General features: G+C 39.9%; 1 protein-coding gene across 3 annotated transcripts in view; it reads left to right on the top strand.

Moving 5' to 3' along the window:
• The window catches only part of FAM114A1 (family with sequence similarity 114 member A1), an 85,789-nt gene that overhangs the window by 2,114 nt on the left and 68,132 nt on the right, over positions 1-15,543 (top strand). For 2 of the 3 annotated variants that reach the window (XM_020991838.2, XM_020991846.2), the window contains exon 2: positions 11,507-11,850. In XM_020991838.2, the coding sequence (XP_020847497.1) occupies positions 11,515-11,850 (336 nt within the window). In that variant the 5' untranslated portion in view covers positions 11,507-11,514. Of the gene's footprint in view, positions 1-611; positions 760-11,506; positions 11,851-15,543 lie in introns of all 3 variants that reach the window. The other variant, XM_078148652.1, reaches the window with a different exon arrangement.

The following is a 15,543-nucleotide window of genomic DNA, read 5'->3' as shown; positions in this document are numbered from 1 at the left end:
TAAAAAATAAAAGAATTGGTTGAGAGATTAATGTTAGTTGCCCAGAACTGGTACTTCCTTGCATGTGGGAAGTATACATGTAGCTGGCATGGAGAAAGAGAAGGGATTAGGTAGCTTCCTCTTCTTTCTTACCCCTCTTCAGGTTCTAGTATAATTAGCTGCTTAGTATAGCGAATTTGGTTCTACTACTGGGAATTTCGCTAATAAAATTGGGGGAGTACTAATTAATACTAGTTAAGGCTTAAAGGGTGATCCTTGGTACCAATCTATATTAAATGGACATGAAAGATTTAGTCTTAACTCTTCCTCCCATCTTTTTTTTTTTAGTTTAGATCTTTTATTTCATCTGCATAGGGAGCTCCCAGAGTAGAAATGGGGCAATTGTGTAAGTTACAGTCTTAGAGAGTTTAGTAAGCCCCTGAGAATTTAAGTGGCCATAGTCTCACAATAAGTGTCAGAAGACTTGAACCTAGGTGTTCTTGACACCTGTCTTGACACCTAAAATTGATCTTCTATCCACTATGCAATAGTGTGTCTGTAACAATTTCTTTACCTAAACTCAGTTAATCAAAAAGTATTAAATGCCTACTATATTCCCCTCTCTCTTCTAGGCACTAGAGATACAAAGTCAAAAATGAAATGATCCTTGCCTCCAAAGAGCTGATGCTGTACTGAGAGAAACAATATATGCATATACTTAAGTATATACAAAGTTGCTGCTGCTGCTGTTTGTCCTTTATTCTCGAAGAGGACCATGAGGTCAGGGAGGTGATGCTATGACATGCAAGTGAATTGGATTTAAGTGAGGGAGGGCTGTGTGAAGTCACCAACCTCACTTTCTCCTCCAGAGCCATCTGAGGACAGTGGCCAGCTATGGATCAGGACAACTAGAAATGGTTCAGGATGCAGTGGGGGGGGGGGGGGGCTTTGGCCTTTTCAAGCTAAGGTCTTTAACAGGTCTCAGTTTGACTGAGGCAGTGCCCATTCAGTGATTGAGGCAAAGAATGGCCTCTTTAAAAAAGTAGATCTCATTATATGATTTATAGTCATACAGAGTTTGCTTAGAGGGCCAATAGGTTAAGTGACTTGCCCAGAGTTATGTAATGATTATATTCCAAATGTAGGATTTGAACCCAGGTTTCCTGGCTCCAAGGTCGGATCTTTATTCCCGACACCATGGCTGCCTCTCAGGCAAAGTAAATACAAGGCAATTTTTAAGAGAAAGGAGAAACACTGTCTTATGGGGGGATCAGGAAAGGTCTAATGCAGAAGGTTTTGCTTGAGCTGAGATTTGAAAGAACAAACTCTTTGTTATTCTGACCCAGACTGTCCAATTGCTCAGATCTTTTTTGCTCTTATAGGGTTAGAATAAATGATCACATTGCTTACCATTTGAGGAAGCATTGTCTCCAGTTATAAACTGTCAACCCCTTAATCCCATTGTCAACCCTTCTAGAATTTCCATTGATAGCCATTTCTTATGTAGTAGCAAAGGATATTTTAAGTATCAGTCTGAGATTTCGGGAGTATCTGCAATTGTTTTACTGTCTTTGTACTTTCATATGCTGAAAGAGGCTGCTCTGAGTTCATATCCCTCATATGCTAGCATTCTTATGCTGGTTAACCTGTCAATCAATAGCAATCCAAGTATCATTGGTTTAGCAACAAATTAAAACTAGTAAAGTGTGGGGAAAGAAGAAAGAAGAAACAGTCTACTTCTTGTAAATTTTTATGTGCCTCAGAACCTTTTCCCCCCTTAGTACCAAATTCCTGTATACTATTCTCTTTCCCTAGTTCTGTACAGCTGTTGGACCATTGCACATTGAAGGAGACACAGAGAGAGGGAGGGAGGGAGACAGACAGAGACAGAGAGGAAGAGAGAGGCAGAGAGAGGGAGAGAGAGAGAGACAGAGAGGAAGAGAGAGGCAGAGAGAGGAAGAGAGAGAGAGAGAGAGAGAGAGAGAGAGAGGGCTAATGAAAATTACTGACATTCTTATAGTACCTTAAAATTTGCATCATGTTCTTTATAAATCTCCCTGGAGCCTCACAACAACCTTGGGAAATAGGAACTAAAAATGCTCTTATCCCCATTTTATAGATGAGAAATTGAGGCTCAGAGGTTAAATGATTTGCCTATGGTCATGCAGGTATTAAGTGTTAAAGGGAGGATTTTATTTATTTATTTCCCCCCTCCCCCATTTATTCTATTCTTTCTTTTGACCGTGTCCCTCCTCAGAAGTACTTCCTTCTGATTACCCCTTTCCCAATCTATCCTTCTCTCTATCATCCCCCTGCTCTCTTGTCCCCTTCCCTCCACCTATTTTCCTGTAGCGTAAGATAGATTTCCACATCCTATTGAGTGTGTATGTTATTTCCTCCTTAAGCCAAATCCTATGAGAATAAGATTCCCTCATTTCCTCTCACCTTGTCTGTTTTGTGTGAGATAATGTACCCCACCGTACCTCTCCCTTTCTCCTCCCAGTATAATCCTCTCTCACCGCTTAATTTTATTCTCCAGGTATCACCCCTTCATCTTCAACTCACCCTGTGCTATCTATCTATCTGTACATACATACATATAATTTTTTCCCCTCCTGCTACTCTAATACTGACAAAGGTCTCATGAGTTATAAATATCATCTTTCCATGCAGGAATGTAAACAGTTCAGCCTTAATAAGTCTCTTATGATTTCTCTTTCCTGTTTACCTCTTCATGTTCCACTTGAGTCTTGTATTTGAAAGTCAAATTTTCTATTCAGCTCTGGTCTTTTCATTAAGAATGCTTGAAAGTCCCCTATTTCACTGAGTGACCATTTTTTCCCCTGAAGGATTATACTCAGTTTTGCTGGGTAGGTGATTCTTGGTTGTAATCCTATCTCCTTTGCCCTCCAGAATATTATATTCCATGCCCTCTGGTCCCTTAATGTAGAAGCTGCTAAATCTTGTGTTATCCTGATTGTGTTTCCACAATACTTGAATTATTTCTTTCTGGCTGCTTGCAATATTTTCTCCTTGACCTGGGAACTCTGGAATTTGGCTACAATATTCCTAGGAGTTTTCCTTTGGGGATCGCTTTCAGGAGGAGATTGGTAGATTCTTTCAATTTCTATTTTGCTCTCTGGTTCTAAAATATCAGGGCAGTTTTCCTTGATAATTTCTTGAAAGATGACGTCTAGGCTCTTTTTTTGATCATGGCTTTCAGAGAGCCCAATAATTTTTAAATTATCTCTTCTGGATCTATTTTCCAGGTCAGTCTTTTTTTTGTTTTTGGCTGGGCAATGGGGTTAAGTGACTTGCCCAGGATCACACAGCTAGTAAGTGTTATGTGTCTGAGACTGGATTTGAACTCAGGTCCTCCAGAATCCAGGGCCAGTGCTCTATCCACTGCACCACCTAGCTACCTCGAGTTGTTTTTCCAATGAGATATTCCACATTGTTTTCTAATTTTTCATTCTTTTGGATTTGTTTTACAGTGTCTTGATTTCTCATAAAGTCACTAGCTTCCAATTGCTCTATTCTAATTTTTAAGGAAGTATTTTCTTCAGTAATCTTTTGGACTTCCTTTTCCATTTGGCCAATTTTGCTTTTTAGGGCATTTTTCTCCTCATTGGCTTTTTGGACCTCTTTTGCCATTTGGGTTAAGCTATTTTTTAAGGTGTTATTTTCTTCAGTATTTTTTTGGGTCTCCTTTAGCAAGGTGTTGACTTGTTTTTCATGATTTTCTTGCTTCACTTTCATTTCTCTTCCCAGTTTTTCCTCTACTTCTCTTACTTGCTTCTCAAAATCCCTTTTGAGCTCCTCCAAGGCCTGGGACTGATCCATATTTTTCTTGGAGGCTTTGGATATGGGAGCTTTGACTTTGTTGTCTTCTTCTGGTTGTATGTTTTGACCTTCTTTGTCAACAAAGTAAGATAATGTAGTCTGACTTTTTTGTGAGGTTTGCCCATGATCCCAGCCAACTACTTGAGTTTTAAACTCTTTCTTAAAGTAAGAGTCTGCTTCCAATGTGGAGAATGTACTGTCCCAAGCTTTGGGGGTTTGTACAGCTATTTTCAGAGATACTTCTAGGGACCTGTAAATTTTAAGTTCTTCCAAGGTGGTATAATAAAGGTTGAGGTGTTTACTCTTTTCCTGGCCTGTGCTCTGGTCTGTGAGTGACCGACCACAAGCAGTCTTTTCTGTCTTAGAACTGTGAGGAGGGTTTCCTCTCCACAGCCACTACAAGCTCCACCATGCCAGTGCTGCTCCTCACTCCAGGACTGCCACCCAGAACTGTGACTCAGATCCAAGCATGGGCAAAGCAAGAGATTCCTGCCTCAGGACTGGCAAAGAGATTGCTGCAATCCCCCTCTGATCAGCCACCAATTCCCCCTCAGTCTGTGGGCCAGAAGCTCAGGAGGCAACCGCCTCCCTGGGGCCGATTTCCTTGGGGAATGGAGCTGAGATCCCACGCTCCTCTCCCAGCATCACAGAAGCAGACTTTTCCCACTGACCTTCTAAGTTGTCTTTGGCATTCATGGGTTGAGAAGTCTGGAATCTACCACAGCTGCCTGCAATTCAGTCCTCTCTAAAGGGAAGATTTTAACCCCTGACTTTTGGACTCTAAGGCCAGTTTGCTATTCCCAACACTGCACCTGTCCATGTCAGTTGTTAGCTTTGGTCAAAAATATTGATGGAAGAGAAAAGCTGTAACTATTAGTTTGAAAAGAGTCTTTGGGTTAACTATAGATTTGCCTATTTTATTCCCAAAAGGAAAAAAAAAAGGTGATGGGATAGTGGATCAAGAACAGGACTTAGGGTCAGGAAGACATGGGTTTAACTCCCACTTGTGACACGAGTTGACTGTGTGACCCTAAATGGGTCACGTAATCTCTTGGGTGCATCCCTTGCCTTTCAACACTCAAGTTACATATCTATACTTGCAGAGGGAGTTCCCTCAGTAGCAGCTCCTTACATCTATAAAATCACGTTTGGGCAAAAAACAATCCTGTAAAAATACTTGTCTACATGGATAATGGTATGTTGACTATGTTATGACTGTTTTGGATTTTTGTTCTAGAATTTCCATTGGTAGCCAAGGAAAACATATAAATAATGGTTCATAGGAGATGCCTGCATTTGATGGTATCTTCAGTACTGATGCAGATTTGGCTTTTAGAATATCAATCATCCAGGTTTTCCTTGAAAATGGAATAAAAGATATAGTGTTGCCAAGATGGCAGAGCAGAGGCAGCAAACCAGCTGAACCCTGCCAACATTTCCCTTCAAACATCTTTAAAATAACTCCTCAAATCAAATTTTTGGAGTAGCAGGACCAAAAAAAGGTTAGGGTGAGACACTTTTCCAGCCTAAGACAACTTAGAAGGTCAGCAGAAGAGGTCTATGTGATGGGTGGGCACCAGCGCAGAGCAAGGGCAACTGTACCAGTGGTGGGCATTGGAGGGTGCCACCACAGCAGCAAGAGTAGCAGCTTTGGGAGCTTTCAGCCCAGAGAAGGCAAAGAAGTTGGACAACTGGTCAGAAAGAGATTACAGGGAACTCTTTGTTGGCACTGGGTACAGCTGGCACTAATTGGCAACTCTATTAGCTATATGCAGTTCTGGGTCCCAGTTCCAGGGCAGAGAGGATTGCTTGTGGTCAGTCACATAGGAGTAGAGGCCCTGGTCTTAGTTCCAAGGCAGAAAGGAGCACTAGCACTTGTGGCTGCAGGAGAGCAGGAGACCTGACCACAGTTCCAGGAACAAAAGGAGCACTAGTGCTTATGGCTGTAGAAAAGCTGGGGCCCTTTGCGGGTAAAGACCAAAGTGCAGACCAGAAGAATAGTGACCACACCTGTCTCTATAACTTGCAGACCTTTAGAACTAGCTCTTAAAACAGCAACACAAAAAAGCCTGAAACTTGGGACAGTGCTTCCCCACCCCCAGGTGAGCAGAGCCCAACTTTAACATAGAGTTCAAAGTCAAGAAAATAGAATGGAGAAATGAGCAAAAAGAAAAAAGAGAAAGAAAAAGAAAGAACTTGACCATATATCGCTATTAGGGTGGCAAGGAAAAACAGGGCAGAAACTTAGAAGACAGCAATGTGGAAACAGCTACAACCAAAGCCTCAAAGAAAAATACTAATTGGACCTAAACCCAACAAGAAATCCTGGAAGAGCTAAAGAAAGAGATGAGTGGTAGAAGAAAAATTGGGGGAGGGGAGATTGAGACTGATGCAAGAAAATTATGAAGAGAGAATTGCTTGGTAAAAGAGGCACAAAAAAATTGAAGAAAATAATACCTCAAAAAGCAGAAATACCTCAAAAATTCATTGAAGAATAAGTCAAATGGAAAAGGAGGTACAAAAGTTCACTGAAGAAAATAATTCTTTAAAAATTAGAATTGAGCAATTGGAAGCTAATGACTCCAGGAGATATCAAGAAACAATAAAATATAGTCAAAAGAATAAAAATATAGAAAATGTGAAATATCTTATTGAAAAAATAACTGACCTGGAAAATAGATCCAGGAGAGACAATTTAAGATTTATTGGATTACCTGAAAGCCATGATCAAAAAAAACAGTCTAGACATTTCAAGAAATTACAAAGGAAACCTGTTTCAACATCTTAGATCCAAAGGGTAAAATAGAAATTGAAAGAATCCACCAGTCACCTCCTGAAAAAGATCCCAAAATGAAAACTTCTAGGAATATTATAACCAAATTCCAGAGCTCCTAGGTCAAGGAGAAAATATTGCAAGCAGCTAGAAAGAAACCATTCAAATATTATGGATCCATAGTCAGGATCACATAAGATTTATTGGCTTCCACAGTAAAGGAAAGCAGGTCTTGGAATATGATATTCCAGAAGGCAAAGAAGCTAGGATTACAACCAAGAATCACCTACCTAGCAAAACTAAGCATCATCCTTTATGGGGGAAATGGATATTTCATGAAATAAAGGACTTTCAAGTATTCCTGATGAAAGTATCAGAGGTGAATTGAAAATCTGACATTCAACCATAAGACTCAAGAGGAGCATAAAAAAGGTAAATATAAAAGAGAAGTCATCAGGGACTCAATAATATTTAAACTATTTACATCCCCACAGGGGGAGATGACTCATGCAATTCCTACTTTACCTAATGGTAATTAGGACAAATAAAAGGAGTTTGCATAGACAGAGGGCATGGATATGAGTTGATTATATTGGAATGTTCTCAAAAAAAATGAAGGGGGGAGAAAGAGAGATGCATTGAGAGAAGAGGGAAGGGAGAGGTAGAATGAGGTAAATTTTCTCACATGAAAGAGGTGCACAAGGAAGAGCTTTTTGAGTGGAGAGCAGATAAGAAGTGGCAAACAATGCTTGACTTTCCCTCTCATCATAATTGGTTCAAAGAGGGAAGAAATATATACATACATACATACATATATTATATATATATATATATATATATATATATTTATAGGCATGCATGTCTGTATATATTTGCATATATATAGGCATGCATGCACATATGTATATAGAAACATATTTAATATATTATACACATGCACACACACTCAGTTGTGGATAGAAATCTATCTTATCCAATGGGGGGGGAAAGGAGAGGAAGGGGATAAGAAAAAGGAGAGGGATGATAAAAGGGAGTAGGTTAAGGGAGCCAGTGGTTAGAAGCCAAATAGATTTTTGAGGAGGGAAAGGACAAAAAGAGAGAGAGAGAGAGAAGAAAAAACAGAAAAAAATAGGATGGAGTGAAATGCAAAGTAAGCATAACTGTGAATATGAATGGAGTGAGCTCACTCATAAAACAGAAGCAGATGGAATTCAACAATAAGTTGTTTACAAGAGATACACTTGACATAGACACACACACACACAAAGTTAAAATAAAGGGCTGAAGCAGAATCTAATATGCTTCAGCTAAAGTAAAAAAAAAGTCAGGGGTAGCAATCATCATCTCAGACAAAGCAAAACCAAAAATAGACCCAATTAAAAGAAATAATCAGGGAAACTACATTTTGCTAAGAGTACCATAGACAATGTAGTAATACCAAAAAAATTTTACCGCAAGTTTCTCTGAGAAAGGCCTTATTTCTCAGATAGATAAAGGATTGAGTCAAAACTATAAAAATAAGAACCATTCCCCAATTGATAACTGGTCAAAGTTTCCAAAGGCAATTTTCCAAAGAAAAAATAAAGGCTATCTATACTTATATTAAAAATGCTATGACTCACAATTGATTAGAGAAAGGCAAATTAAAAAAACCCTTGAGGTACCACCTCACATTTATCAGAAAGGACAAATGCTAGAGGGGATGAGGGAAAACAGAGACACTGATGAATTGCTGTTGGAATAATGAAACTGGTCTAACTATTCTGGAGAACTATTAGGAACTATGCCCAAAAAGCCATATAACTGATTTTTTTTTTGACCCAGAAATACCACTACTAGGTCTGTATCCCAGAGAGATTAAAGAAAAAGGAAAATGACCTCTATGTACAAAAATATTTATAGCAGCTCTCTTTGTAGCGGCAAACAATTGAAAATCGAGGAGATGCTCATCAACTGGGGAATGGATGAACAAGTTGTGGCATGCGATTGTGTTATAAGAAATGATGAGGTTTCAGAAAAATGTGGCAAGACCTATACGAAATGATGCAAAGTGAAGTGAGAACTGGGAGATCATTGTGCACAGTAACAGCAATGTTGCAGCGATGCTCAACTGCGAAAGACTTGCCTGCTTTGATCAATACAAAGATCTAAGACAATTCCCAAGAACTCATAATGAAGAAAATGCTGTCCACCTCCAGAGAGAGAACTTATGAAGTCTGAATGCAAATTGTTGTATAATTTTCTTGTGTTCTTTGTTTGTGGGTTTGTTTGGCATTGTTTGTCTGTTTGGCAATATGGCTAATTTGGAAATATGCTTTGCATGATTTCTCATGTATAATTGACATCATATTGCTTGCCTTTTCAGTAGATGGAGGTGGGTGTGGAGGGGGAGGGAGAGAATTTGGAACTCAAAATTTAAAAAGAAAAGAATGCTTAAAATAAATACATAATTTTTAAAAAAGAAAATAGAATAAGAAAACAGTATAGAAACCTCCCATTTCAGCCTACACATAAACCTTTAAACAACATACAAATGGGTCCTTGTAGATAGTAGACATTCAATAATTACTTATTGATTTATACTCTCCAAGCTTATCTACACTATAACCAGATCAAAATTCCTATATTTTGTGCCAGAGACACCCGTAATGGGAAAGATTCTGCTTAACTTATGAGGATGTCATAGGAGGAATTTCCACATCAGGCACAATGGACCACTCAGAACCTGAGGGTTCAGAGGAATAATTACTCAAAATATTTTGGGCAACCCTCATGTAAAAACAGCTTGCCACAAGATTGGGTTGGGGAGGGAAGAATGTCAGAAATTCAACCCAGCTCTATCCAGAGAGCAGTCCTTAAATCCTCCTTGCCCAAAAGGTGCATATCTGAGCTTCAGGCCAATTCCCCTGCAGCAAAATTAACTCAAACTGCCCCCAGTCTGTTCTGTAGTATCCTGGCTCATAATGCTTGTAGTTGGGATAAGTTGGGATAAGTTTAATTTAAATTGCCTGAGGTCTACTTGCATCCTAGCCTATAACAGCAAGATCAATTTCTTTTAGTTTGTGCCCCAACTTAGAAACCTGGAAGTACACTACACTGGTCAGTCATAATGCTTTGTACTTGCAATATCTTGTGGTCGGTTACCAGTGAGAGCGATATAGCAGCCAAAACCCGCTAATGTGATCTTAGGCTGCACTGAGAGGCCTAGCATCCATAAACAAGGAGGGAGGTGATAGTTTCATTACACTCTGCCCTGATCAGACAACATCTGAAGTATTGTGTTCAGTTCTAGGCACCACATTTTAGGAAGGACATTGATAATCTGGAAAGCACCCAGAGGAGGGTGACCATAATAAGAAAGCTAAAAAACATTCTATGTTAGGATCAGTTGAAGGAATTTGAAGAAGAGAAAACTGAGGAGAGAGAAAAGGTGGGAATAGGACAGCTGTTTTCAAATATTTGGAGGGTTGTCAAGGAGAGGAAGCCTTAGACATGTTCTCTTTGTTTTCAGATGGGAATGGGTGGAAATAACAGGCTTCTAGAGCTGCCCGAAAGTGGGATCAGTTGCTTCAATGGGATTAGTGGCTTCTCTCTCACTAGGGGAACCTCCTGGCGGGGGCTGCATTGCTTGCCCAGTACATTAAAGTGGACATTCCTGTTTAGATACGGGTTGGACTGGATGACCCTCAAGGTCCCATTTAACTCTCAGATTCTGTGATTCTGTATCAAAAATATTGTCAGTGACCATATGCCATGCTTGCCGCAATTCACTTACCTCACATCATTCCCTTTTGGAGAAACCACCAAATCAGAACAGGGCCAAGTTGTGTATCTTAGGCAAGGTTTGAAAATTGCGTTCTGTGTGTGTCATTGTGTACGGTGATTTTTGAATGGTCACCATAATATGAAGCTTAACATCACCCCCCAAAATCTGCATGTATGCCACAAGAAGTAGAATTTTTCTGACTTTAAAAAAAACCCATAGATTGGTAAAATCTAAGAGCTGGCTTTTCCCCTCTGCTTCTTTCTTTTTTTGTTGTTGTTGTTTGTTTGTTTTTTTTGGCTAGGCAATGGGGTAAGTGACTTGCCCAGGGTCACACAGCTAATAAGTGTTGTGTGTCTGAGGCCAAATTTGAACTCACGTCCTCCTGGCTCCGGGGCCAGTGCTCTGTCCACTGCACCACCTAGCTGCCCCTTCCCTCTGCTTCTTTCATTCCCTCCTCCTCCTCCCTTCTTTCCCACTACCCAGCCAAATCTCAGACTACAAATAGGAGAATGGGTTTGGGAGCATTGGATGGTATAAGTTTATGTCACAGCAAATGTGTGACTACCTCTGACTGTGTTTCAAAGCTTAATGTAAGTTATTTTGTGTCAGCTTGGTTTTTATCTATGTTGATTCTTCCACTTATTAGTGCAGATAATAATTTCCTTAGTTTAATATGTTTATGTCATATAAATAAATCAGCAGTTTCCAAGTACATTGTCCTTGACACCAAATAGAAATCTCCATAAAAGTTCCAGATTTTTATACTATATACAACAGAAACCGTGAGAGCCAACATAGTGTAGTAGATACAGCTTTGGCCTTGGTATAAGGAAGACTTGCTTTCAAATCCTGCCTCAGATACTTATTAGCTGTGACCTTGGGCAAGTCAGTTAACCACTTTATGCTTTGGTTTCTTTGTCTGTAAAATGAGGTGATTGGATTTGATGGTATCTAAGGCCCCTTCTAACTCTAAACCCGTGATCCAGTGATCCCTTATTTGACTTGTGGAAGGACATTTGCTATTTCCAAGTTTCATTTCTGGGTGTACATGTCTTCCACAAAGTAACGTGGTTAAAGATCTCCAATGAAAAGCTTTGCAATCACAGATTAACTAATATGATTTTGTTAATCTGTATGTTGAACAGAAATAAAAATGTCTGAAGACACAAGTAACACTGAAATAACCAAGATGCCTGATACGGATTCTTTACTTGGGGATGCTGCAATACACCATGAAATGCCTGAAATTTTGAATGAATCTCCACCAATTGGACTGAAAGAAGAGGTAGACAAAGCTGTAAAAGTACAGAATGAAGAGGTGGCACCTGGTGTCCAGCATCCTAACAATCCCTTGGCAGGAGACACAGTTGCAAAGGACCCTCCTTCCAATGGGGGAGTGACAGAAGATATACTGGTTGAATGCATTGAGTCTGTAAGCCTTGAGCCAGATCCTGCATCTGAAGTGTTGCTGAGTGAGCAAAGCAACCAGGTAAGTGGAATTTGTATAATTCAACTTAAGTTGTTCCCAGAGTGTGTCCCTCACACTCTGCTAGGAGCAGCAGATTGTATGCCCTCCAAAAAAGGTGTAGGATGCTATCCCTGCCTTCAAAGGATCAATCCTTTTTATTGGGAAACAACACAGAGAAACAACTGCTTTTATTATGATGACATTTCTTTCCCCCACAACCCCAGGGCTTTTTTTAATTGGTTAGAAAAAGGGTAAATAAAACAACATATTTCCATATTATAATCAAGCCTACAGAGCCTCTTTTCACTCCACAAAAAAAAAAAAAACACAATTTGGCCATGGCATCAGTCAGTTGACAAGCATTTATTATGCTCTGTACTGGGTGCTGAGGATACAAAAACAAAGGCGAAATAGTCCCTTCCCTCAAGAAGTTTACATTCTAATGGGGGGAGACAACATTCCCGTATATAGATATATACAAAACACATATAGCACAGGAATAGAAGATAGCCTGGTGGGGAAGCTATCAGACTGGAGAATAAGGAAAGACCTCATGCAGAAGGTAGTGCTTAAACTGAGCCTAGAAGGAAGCTAGGGATTCCAAGAGACAAAGGGAGTGCATTCCAGGCATGGGGGACAGTCAGTGCAAGAGCATTGAGTTGGGAGATAGGATGTTGTGTGTAAGCAATAGCAAAAAGGCCAGTTCGGTTGGATTGTGGTATGTGTGGAGTAGAGTAATATGAACTAATTCTGGGAAGGCAAGATGGGCTAAGATGTTTATTTTTTTAAAATTTATTTTATTAATTTATTTTGATTTATCAACAATCACTTCCATATGTTTTTGAATTTAAAATTTTTCTCCCCCTTCCTCCCCCCTACCCTCCCCAACACGGCGCACAATCTGATATATGCTATACATTGACATTCCTATTAAACATATTTTCACATTAGTGATGTTGTAAGTAAAAATTAAAACCAATAGGAGGAACCATCAGAAAGAGGAAACAAAACTCAACAGAAGAGAAAAAAAAGATAGCAACTCAACTTCCATAGTTCTTTCTTTGGATGTGGACAGCATTTTCCATCATGAGGCCTCTGGAGATGTCTTAGATCCTTGTATTGCTGAGAAGGATCAAGTTTATCAATATTAGTCATCATACAACATGGCTGTTATTGTGTACAACATTGTCTTGGTTCTGCTCACTTCACTCAGCATCAGACCATGCAATTCTTTCCAGGTTTTTCTGAAGTCAGCCTGTTCATCATTTCTTATAGCACAATAGTATTCCATTACATGCATATAACCACAACTTGCTCAGCCATTCCCCAATTGATGGGCATCCTCTCAATTTCCAATTCTTTGCCACTCCAAAAAGAGCTGCTATGAATATTTTTGTGCATGTGGGTCCTTTTCCCATTTGTTTGATCTCTTTGGGATATAGCATGGCTAAGATGTTTAAATGCCAAACAGAGGAGTTTATACATGATCCTAGAGGTCATAAGGAACAGCTGGAATTTATTGAATAAAAGTAACATACAGTCAGACTTGTGTTTTAGGAAAATCACTTCAGTAGCTATGTGGTAGATGGCTTGGAGTGGGAAGGGAAAGGGCAGTGAGACCAATTAGAAGGACATTGCAATAATCCAGGTGAGAGGGGCCGAGAGCCTCAACTAGAGCGGTCACTGCATGAGTGGAAACATAGAAATGTATGCAAGAGAAGTTGTAAGGTTAGAAAGCACAAGATTTGGGAACTTAATGGATATGTGGAGTAAGATGGCGTAAGGAGGCAAGGATGACTCTTAGGTTGTATATCTGGGTAACTAGAAGGGTGGTGGTGCCTTCAAACAGAAAGAGGGAAGTTCAGAAGAGTAGTGGGTTTGAGGGGAAAGATGGTGAGTTTTGTTTTGGACTTTCTGAGTTTGAGATGCCTGTAAAGCATCCAATTTGAAAGGTCCAATAGGAAGTTATAGATGTGACATTGGAGCTTAGGAGAGAGGCTAGGGCTGGGTATATCTGGGAGTCATCTATGTAGAAAACCTGCAGAAGCTGACAGAGTCACCAAGTGAGACAGTGTAGAGAGACAGAGAAGAGGACTCAAGACAGAGCCTCAAGGATCCTCTGAGGCAGGTGGCCTGCCATGGATGATGATCCAGTAAAAGAGACTGAGAAAAATACAGTCAGGAAGCTAGAAGAAAACCTGAGAGATAGCAGTGTCACAAAAGCCCAGAGAAGAGAGAGTATCCAGGAAAGGGTACTCAACAGTGGCAAGTGCTGAAGAGAAGACGTATTATGAAACCATCGCTTTGGGGCGAGAGGCTGTGTGATCTGTGTTGGTAAAGGAGAGACTTTTTGGGGGTGGAAGAAATGGATCCTATTCCTGACTATAGAATGTATGTATCATCTTTTATTTACCCTTCTTCCAGCCTCTGGGAAGAAATGAAAAGCATTCTTACCATTGACTCACAAAAGGATATCTGAAGTTGTATCAGAAAATAATGTTTTGAAAGTGGACACTTTTCTTTCCTTTTTCGTTTTCTCGGTAGTTACAGAAGAACAATTTGCCTTATTTAAAAACCTGTCAGTTCCAGGAAATGTGCTACAGCCAAATTGGATTGTATAATTTGGATTGTATAATAGTGTATAATATGTTTGCATGTTTTTTTCTTTTAAAATATTTACATTTTCATATAGGATTTTATCACTGACTTTTCCATGGAGGTCATATCATGGGCTTTATCTTTATTTGGGTTGTGTATGGGAAACTAAGGAGAAGGAATGGCTTGGGGAGTGGGCATGGTGGGGGGGGTAAAAGCAACATTTGTCAGTGACTCCTGGCTACACAACCGGGACCCCAGCACTCCAGAACATTCTGTCATTACTTACTTTGAAGTGGAATTGTATAGCCTGCCCACAGTTGTGCTGTCTGGGGTGACTGAAGGGCTTATCCTCTCCTCAGGTAACATTTAAGGCTACGCTTTTAATAACAGACTTTTAGGGATCATCTTGTTCTACCTTTTATTAGCGGCAGGGGTACCCTCTAAATCTAAAACATCTGCATCCAAAACGAGGGCATCTTGTTTAACTTGCTATGTAGTTCAGTAGATGGAGAATTGGACCTAGAGTCAGGAAAACCTGAATTCAAATCCTGCTTCAGACACTTTACTAGCTGTATAACCCAGGACAAGCCACTTAACATCTGTCTCAGTTTCCTCATCTGAAAAAGAGGGTAATAATAGCACCTACCTCCCAGGATTGTTGTGATGGCAAAATAATCTATGGCAAAACACAGTCTATGATACTATGTTATGCATATTTCCAGTGAAGGGGAGTTCATAACCTGGGGGCACAACCCATTCTAGGCAGAGAAATACTGAGAGAAATCTTTCTTTCTTTCTTTCTTTCACACCCTCCTCACTCCCTTTCCCCAGCCTAAAAACTGTGCTGTACATGGCTTTTGGATCCAAGGGAAGGAAATGAGCTCAACAATGTTGTGAATGTGTAAAGGCCTTAAACCTCATTGTCTTGGTACTCTTCTCACCCTCACAAGGCTAAAATTACTTGTTCTCATTTTAAAAAGGAAGAAAATTAAAGAGTGTTTTTCCTTGGGTCCTGTAGCTAAAGGCAGGGTATAATGAAAGGAAGCCATGTCTCCTAACTTCATTAGATATTATGCTCTCTGGATCATTTTGTGGCTCTCACAAACTTTGTGGTCT

Source organism: Phascolarctos cinereus, unplaced genomic scaffold, assembly GCF_003287225.1.
Source record: "Phascolarctos cinereus isolate Bilbo 61053 unplaced genomic scaffold, phaCin_HiC Scaffold_9;HRSCAF=440, whole genome shotgun sequence".
NCBI lineage: Eukaryota > Metazoa > Chordata > Mammalia > Diprotodontia > Phascolarctidae > Phascolarctos > Phascolarctos cinereus.
The sequence above is the reverse complement of the archived record's forward strand: the minus strand, read 5'-3'. Positions and strand labels throughout refer to the sequence as shown.